Source organism: Drosophila santomea, chromosome 3L (genome assembly GCF_016746245.2).
Source record: "Drosophila santomea strain STO CAGO 1482 chromosome 3L, Prin_Dsan_1.1, whole genome shotgun sequence".
Taxonomy (NCBI): Eukaryota; Metazoa; Arthropoda; class Insecta; order Diptera; family Drosophilidae; genus Drosophila; species Drosophila santomea.
Window position 1 is genome coordinate 13,381,411 of NC_053018.2, and position 8,994 is coordinate 13,390,404.

General features: G+C 41.9%; 1 protein-coding gene across 1 annotated transcript; it reads left to right on the forward strand.

Moving 5' to 3' along the window:
* Positions 1-7,265: 7,265 nt before the first annotated feature.
* On the forward strand, positions 7,266-8,055 carry LOC120448743. The gene is made up of 4 exons (XM_039630922.1): positions 7,266-7,400; positions 7,455-7,681; positions 7,737-7,847; positions 7,908-8,055. The coding sequence occupies exons 1-4, from the start codon at positions 7,266-7,268 to the stop codon at positions 8,053-8,055; spliced, it is 621 nt and encodes a 206-aa protein (XP_039486856.1).
* Positions 8,056-8,994: the final 939 nt, after the last annotated feature.

Sequence of the window (8,994 nt, forward strand, 5' to 3'; positions counted from 1 at the left end):
AAAGGGAAAATCGAGTGAACTTGGCTTTAGCACAGCTTAAAGTCTCTGAGAGGCGTAAATTCACTTAAATTATGCGTAAACGTCCAAGTTTTTCCCCAGCATGGCAACAATTTGCTGACTCACTTGCAGAGTGGGTAAAAATGCCGCTGCCACAGCCACAGCCACAGCCACCATAGCTCCAGCCCCCTTGTGACCCACATTTATACGCTCGAATTGATTTCCTATGCTCAGCTTTGGCAATCAGCGCCGGCTAACACACGCGGCGTATACGCAACGAGCTTGCTGCATGGCCATTTTTATTTGCTGTAAATCTGTAACGAAGGCACGCACTATTTTCCGGTATATTTATGCTGTGTCGGCGGTAACACTCCAAAGCTCCTATCCCCAATCCTCGACCCCATATGATCCCATATCGCCGGGGTCCCTTTCGGTTTTGATAATTTAATGCCTGTTTGAGTTAAGACAGTGAAGGCCCTTTTTTGCGGCCCATGATTCCTCATGAGTTGTTTTCTGCTCCTCGCCACACACATAAACTACAATATTTAATTGGTTCGAAGCCCTTTGCCTAGACACGTCCTTTTCCCGGCTTTTTGTTTTGCATATTTAATGCAATTACCAAAAGGTTCTCCCATCGGAATTGGCTCAACCCCAAAGTGAAGGGAACCGAAATTGATTTAGCTGTCCAGCTTGGTGCCAAACACCTTGGCCAGGCTATTGATAGGCCATAAACTGCAAGTTCGAAGGAAATTGATACCTTAAAATGCGAAATAGGTGTCTTGGCCAAAAGGTGACCTCGAGAAGAAAATAAATCTTGACTGGCAGCGAACTTAACTGTTTTCGAAAGCTCAGAGTTAGTTCAGTTAGTTCAATTTTCTTTACTTTGCAGAGTCCATGTAACAAAAACCCTTGAGTAAGCACAACTATAATATTATTTTAAATATGTTCTAATACTTAATTTTAACTGCACACAACTTTTACGAATAAAGTAAACAAGTAATAGAGTTCCACCTAGCATTCGAGCTAAATTATTTGCTGTAGAAACTAATTTGCAACACTGGTGCCAATCTCAATTTAAACTTTTATTTTATTTAAATCCGATGGCTTTGCACTTTTTTCCCCAACCCTTGTTCCCCTCAATGATAAACAAATCGGAACTTCCCCAAGCCCCCCCTCCCGCGCTCATCAAGCGCAAGTTTATGTGCTGCCGCGAAATCTCAAAACAATCAAAGTGCCCGAGCACAAAAAAAAGTGGAGCGGTTGAAAGGCGGATGGTTGGACTGTGGTGGGGGTTTTCGGAAAAAAGGGACCAAAACTCAAATAATATCCAGCTTTTGCTACTGTTTCACTTCGCGTGGGCGTTGATGTTTGCTCTCCAAAAACAACAACAACAACAACACCAGCAACAACAACTGGGGGGCGGCAACTTCAACTTTAGTGTGAAAACTTTTGCCACTTAACTTTCGCGAATGCATCAGCATCAGAGGGGAAGTGCTGGAGGAGATGGAGGCTTGGAGGCATGGAGCTGTTTGGCCGACGGAGAGCGGCAATCCCCAGATTCCGACGACTCCTGGCACTGGCAAAGCAATTAAAATTATTGCTGGGCGCAAAAAGTAATATTTTCCAAGTGCTAAATAAACACACTATAAAATGGCAAATGCCCCACCACGTTTCCCGCCTCCTCTATTTTTTATCACTAACCCCAGCGCACATACGGTGGGTAAAAAAAAAAGTTGATTCGTGGCAATTTTTGTTCGGCACTTATTTACATATGCCAAGACGCGGCATGAAGAACTTTTTCTTCATCCAGAAAATGAGGCTGCCAAAAGCCCACATTGAAATCAGGAAAAATCTCCGGGAAAACCCCTTGAAAAGTTTCCGGGAGTTTGAGCACTCCCAAGATAAAAGAAAAAGAAAATTGTAAATGGTGGGAACTGAGGAAGATAGAAAATGAATTAAATACTTTCATCGTCTTATTTGACTTCTTTTAAAATCAATAAAAAAGAAATTTGTAATTAATACATTTGTATTAAAATGCTACAGATTCCACCACAACTCGATATATTAATTCGAATGATTTGTTAAATTCCATTTATTTGCAACTCATCGATAGACACTTGGCAAAAGCAAAAAGCCAGGTTAAATCTGCTTACATACCAAGGCACACATAATAATAAATTGAAAACCGAAATCGATTTAGTTGTAACCAAGTTTATGGTCATAGAAACTTAGCACCGGCGACCCCGGAACCCCAGCATCCCGGAAAGGAAAGAGCAAAGTTCCTGGCTAAGTTGACCATAAAATTGCACACAAATCGCATCAACTATTTAGTTGGCCGAGTCGATGCACAGACAAATAGGAGAGGGCGAGTGTATATGTGTACTTTGTGTACTTTGTGTACCTGGGCCAATAAATAAACATCAAATATTTTATGCAAATTTTCAATTTAACACAGCATTAAATGCACTCACGCACACCTGCACAACTCCTTCAGAGATCAATGTAAATTCCCTTGGCAGGACAAACAACACCTGTGTGCAAATGTGTGGCTTAAAATGCCCATAAACCGCATGCGATGCGATGCGATTCAATGGAACGCTGCAGCGTTTTGTGGTAATTTTCATAATTTACACAGATACTGAGCGAATGGCACACCTTAATGTTATTTGACTACGGGGAATCGCCGGAAGGCGGGATCGGGTTCGGAATTGGTATCTGGCAGGGTTTTACACTATTGAGTTCGAAATTATTGGACGTAATTTGTTTGTCTGGTGGTCCGGGCACTTTATAGGCGTGAAAATCAATGTATTGATAAGATATTTTCAGCAAATACAATTATTTGACAAATTGCTAAGCGGCTTACAAACATAAAGGGATGAAAAGGTTTGGGCAATTTCCATAAATCATCGATTGCGGTACAGCTTGATACAGGTCAACTATGATTTATCAAAGTCCAAAAGTGCTTGATTGCCTTTGAGACGGAGCAACTTTTGCCGGAGCTCATAATGCGAACTTATTTACTTTGGCCCCCACTCATTAACTGCGCCCCCCCGACAACCAAGTTAAAACTTTGCCCTGATTCTAATAAACTTTGACTGCAAAGTTCATTACCAAAAATGTATCCTGTAGCATCTTTGGCTCATTTTCCACTCATTTTGCCATATTTACGCAAGGTGACAGGCTTGTGATTAATACGGGTGTGCCCCTGTGGGGGTTTCATAGGGAGGTTCCTGGCAAGGATTCGGGGGTCCTGGGCGGGGTGTTGGCAGTCAAAAGGTTCCTGGCATGTCATTAACCTACTCCCACACACTCAGCCCGCATAAACTTCTCCAAAGGCAAATAGATGTGGAAGGAAACTTTTGCTTTACTCACCAGAAGTTGACATTGACCAACCCCTTTATCGGTAGATTGTAATTTAAGATTTGGTAGAGTGACACTTCAGTTTGGTTTCCCACATAAGCATTGTTTTGATCAACATTTTTTTATACAACAAAAAACGTTTTTGAGGTAAGATACAATTTATACTTATTTTATTTCTAAACAATTTTTAAGAAACATTTATAACCAGAGTCTATATGGAAAATGAAGAACCGCATTCTATAAGCCCTTTCTGTAAGCCTCTAATAAATACAATCTCCATCACTTTTACACATTTAAAGCCATATAGCTTGTCTAAATTCAAAGACCCCTTTCTTTCGTTTCTTAAGGGCATCGTCAATCGTTGATGACCGTAGTAAAATCCTTTAAAACCACATTCCCAGCCCCATAAGTCTCAGGATGTTGGTCACTTTGACAGAGTGCGAAGGCCAAAAAAAAAAGAGAATGACGAGGATAGACTGGGAAAATATTTTACTTTCGCCTCTATCGATTGACCGACTTAAGTAAATACCCTAATTTAAACCGCATGATTGATTGCTGCTCGGCAAAAACCGAACGTGAGTGGAGAATACATCCTTCAATATAAACACGACCGGAACTCAGCTCCTACACTTCAATTTTTGGCCTGGCGTCAAAGTTGTCGCCTGGCACCGGATTTCGTCTATTTCAGGGGATCGGGCAGCGGAAGTAGTGGGTTAAGCCTTGGGGTTATGGGGATGACTGGGCTGGCAAGTCATCACGGACATTGCACTTTGGCTTTGACCATCAAGATTTTCGGGGCATTGTGACGGCGGTCCTTTTTTGGCACAAGGACTCTCCAGGCGATTTGCTCGTTTCCTGGCCCAGCGGAAAAGGGGAGTGGCTGGCAGCTCATTTATAAAATTTCCCAACTGGGTTGTTGCCTGGCGTTTTGAATCGAACAATGCCTTGGGGCCAGCACACATGCAGGATCTGGTCTCGAGTCCTGCAGGAAGAAACAGGACCCGCTCGCATTTATGTACGTACATGTATGAAAAATGAATGGCGCCTAGACGCAGGATGCGGACGTCTTTATGGTAATCCAAGATGATGCCCCTTTTTGCGGTTGACATGATTCAGTTGGGCGATAAACCAAAGATAGCAGAAAGTCAGAAAAGTCAGTCAAAGCCCAACTAGTTCTTGGGCTAAGGATGCGCAGCACAAAAGGACATTGGCGGCGACATTTTGGCAGCCCTTTTGGCATATCATTTTGGTCATTTCTCGGCTGTCTGCGTGCCTCGCCATTTTACATTTTTTAAAGCAATTTTCATCGTTTGAATAAACATTTCATTTAATTTGAGCGCAAACAAAAATAATAAAATAAACAAACGGAACGGAACGGAAAAGCCCCGGGAAAAACCTAGGGGTGATGTGGAAAGCAATTTGGCCGACGGGCGCCGCCGAAACTTTACGTAAACACGTAATGCTCTTTACGTTGTTGTACAATAGCAGCCGCCGCACGCAATGCGAGCATTTTTGTAATAAGAAATTCAATTTTCAGCAACATTAGAGGCCAAAACTTGACTACGCAACTACGTGTGCCACAGGGATGCAACGCAGCAGCCGCAGAAATTACAACATTTTGCATTCTTTCCTTCCTTTGTTTGCGCTCTCTATGGATAAATTGCGCACTTTTTCGCTTTACTTTTTCCAGTTGAAATTAAAATGCAAAGTGAATTTATTGCAGACCCGCAGCAACTGAACTCGCATCCAAACTCAACGCGAACCCGGAACAAAGTCTGCGTGCCGCACGCTCGAGTTCCATGCAAATTCTGAGTTTCACCTGTTATTGATAAGCCAGGACATTTGCCTATCGCCAAAGGCGTCGTGTAGAAGTTAGCCTAATTGTCAACGGCTTTCTTGCATTCAAATGAAATGCATTTAGATTGCCGTTTCCTGCATAAGCGTGTTGCATACTGCGATAAGAAAAATGATTCTGTGATATGAAAAAGTAATTGTATGATTTCATTTTTAAATTTTAGAACCTAATATATAAGGGTAAAGAAAATTTACAAATCTACTGAAACATCAAAAGTTTATTAAATGGTGTACATTTTAATTTAATATATTTCCTCTATGAATAATAAAGTTTTATAAATTGACACTTCCTAAACTCTCGCTTTACATAAAGTTATTTTTGCATCGCATCATATTGGAGATGTTTGAATTCGTTGGAAATGCGAGTTTTCAGCATTTCCTTGAAGAGCGACATGGCATTTGGATTTATTATTCAACTGATCAAGTATTTATTAGAATGCCCCGGGGGTTGGCTGACACCAGCATAGCTGTTGATGGTCGCAGTCCCCCGAATCTTATCCTTCCCCCCACCCGGCCACCCTTTCACTTGGCACACACTTTCACTTATTACCGTTTTCCGGCCGCCGCACCCCCCTCCCCGGGGGACATGGAGCCGCCCAAATGGCCGACCAGCACGTAACCTCCACCCGCCCCGAGGGTCCCTGTTCGGGCGCTACGTCCCCCATGTGGACAAGGTATCTCTTTCGGCTTATCTGCCCCAAACCGCCGCCTGTGCCCGCGTCTGTGACGTGTCCCGATGTCGTTAACTCGCGCGTGCCCCACGCCGCCGGCATCTAGATACATGGAGTGTGTAGCGTTTTCACCTGTCAACAATATTTCATGCCCACTGTGCATTGTGCATTAGAATGACGCCGGGCCAACAGCTGCCCGTTCCCGTGTTCCTTCATTCCGGTTTACCCATCCCATAACCCCGATTTCCTTCCCCTTTTCCACTTTCTCCCTTTCATTAACCATCCCTTGGCCGCCATCCCTGTGTGCCTAGAAAAGTCGATCAGGTGGAACGCAGCGTGCAGTGTTTACGCCTTCTGGCTTGCCGCTTGGTTTCGGCCTTCTTTTGCGAAATTCCCGCTTTTCCCACTCAACCTTATCAGCTTTTGCAGCAGGCTAATCAGTGATGAGAAGTATGGTCATGTGCGTTATTAGCAGAAACTAGTTAATAGTATCTGCAATAAAAGTAGGTACTTAAAATTACAGTACTTAACAACAAAGAGCACCAATTCATTTGAAATTGTATATCTTTTTCAAAAAGGATACTTCCATGATAACTGCGAAACTATTGTTCTTAAATTTCGAACAAGAATTTCGACTATAAAGTGGATCCAAATAAATGTGTTAGTTAATGGTAGTTCCTGTTTAGTAGTAGTAGTCTTAGTCATTTGAGCCTTAACCAAGAATTTTAAAGTAATATATTAACTAAAAAAATCCCGCATTTATTGAAAACTTCGCTAGATCGACAGCACTGCTGCACACACATGTTTGTCCTGCGCCTAATTTTGGGTTGCGTGCACCATGCGTCGCGTCACGTTGAATTCGACTTGCGTGCAGCAAAATAACTACTTCGTGTTGGCGCTCTACGTAGTTGCCGTTTACCATGGGCCCGAAAATTGCCATGGCAACAAGTTGAAAACGCAATTCTCGGCTTTTGCATTACAGTTTTACCCTCAAAAAACTGAAAGAGAACTGTCCGCCCTTTAACAATGCGGGTAATTTGAATGGAAACAGATGTATGCATCGATTATAGATGATGATGCAAACTACGACAGGTTTTATTAATAATTGTGCTTTGAAGTCTATAGGTGCTGGTCTTATTATCATTGTTAAGATATAACATATAATATAATTGTACTTGTTTCAAAGAAGTTAAAAAAATTAAGATTAACATTAGTCTTCTAATTTTGAGTTCTCTGCAGACTTAACAGCCATTTGAGTTCCTCTCTCTTTACAATGCTGACTTGCATACAACTTTCTTATTTATCACATAAGTGCTAATTGCAAAAGAATCTGCACCGCCTTGCAATAACTGCACTAAGTTTAGTTGATTTCCAGCTTGCGACATGAAGAGGTCTTTGTGGCTTTCAGTTAGTGCAACGCTTTGTTTGACTTTCTTGCAGCAAGTTGCATCTGAAGATGTGCACTCCAGAGCTAAACGTTTTTTGATATTTCCACGACAAGCGCCCACAAGACATCAGGTAATCTTCATTTTAATTCAAGTTTGGTTATTTTGGTTATTTTTCATCTTTTAGTTCATTGCCGGTATTGGTATTCCTGCCGATCTTGAGTACGAATCGCTCACTGTGGGCTATGTCCTGAAAGCGGAGTATTATCTGCCCTATAACGCAACCGTCTACAGGCAAAACCCCCTGTTTCCTGAATACAAACCAAACAACATAGACGCCCAACGAAAATTATTTATGAAGCCCACAGATTTACGCTGGCAACTTTATCAATTTATCGAACACATGCTTAATGGGTAAGTTTAGTTATCCTACTCTTAATTGAATTACTATTCTTATATTATTAATTAGATATGGTTTAAATGGCCATGACTGTCTTTTGGAGGCGATATGCGAGGCTAATAATATCAAATTTGCCAAGGACTTTAGTACCGCCGCAGAAATGTTACACTTGCTTTTAAGGTGCGTCATCTAATACTTTTTTTTATTTTATTATGATATTTATATACATTTTTTATGTAGTCCTTCTTCTACTTTAAACTCCGAGTCTAGTCGAGCTCTGGATTTTATTCTCGCGGAAAAAGATGGAACACGTAGGGATTGTTCAAAGTATGACTGCAATACAAAGATAATTAACTGGTTTTCGTTCGTCAACAAAATGAACTTTTGAACTTACTAGATCATATTTAAAATATAAATATATCAAAGATTGAATTAAGTTTATATAAAAATTAAAAAAATAAGATAAAGTTGGTCAACCAAGTTTCATGAATCGGTAACCCTAATTAAAGCCAAGAAATACGTTGAATATTTGGTGTCTGCCATGGATAGCAGAATTTGATATGGATGCAGACAACGAGGTGGCTCAACCCCTTCTGACATATCAATGGCCACCTGAATCGCCTTGTTTTCCTCCTATTTCATAGCCGGAGAGTTTCAATTTAAAATTCATTGAAATTTCGAACGTTTCTGGCCCGCAGACACGCCAAGCGTGGAACACAAAAAGCTGCCCCGGGTTGTTTATAGGATTTGTCAAACACACCGAGAGACAGGAGGAGGAAAGTAAAATCAAAAAAAAAAAAGAAGTGGAATCTCGCCGTCGCGTCATAGTCATCACCCTGACAAAATCCCGGAACACAAAAGAGCGACAGGGTTGATTGCCTTTTACAGTTTGCAATCGCACCCACATGCCCACCCACCATGTCAGCCAGTACCATGCCAGTCCGTCTTTTGTCGCATCGCATCAATTAAAGCATTACAATGTCATAATCAAAATGACAAATAGAATTACGCATGATGGGAAAGCCAGCAGCCGACGGAGCTAACTCCTCTTGTGGTGGTTGACACCCGGCAATAGTCCGCATCACCCATCACCCATCACCCATCACTCCATCCACTTCGCAGGACTTGTAGCATTTGATTCCATGGTTCCCTTTCGATTCCCGTCCATCTCGATGTCGTTTTTTGTTTCGAGTCACTTTCCCAATCGAAACGAGTGCCAGACACCTATTCAAATTAATCCTTTGTAAGCCCGGCAGCGCAATCCACCACCACTTGCCAGTCTGCAAGGTACTGCGATTCTGTGATTACCCGGGGGAAATGGTGACAA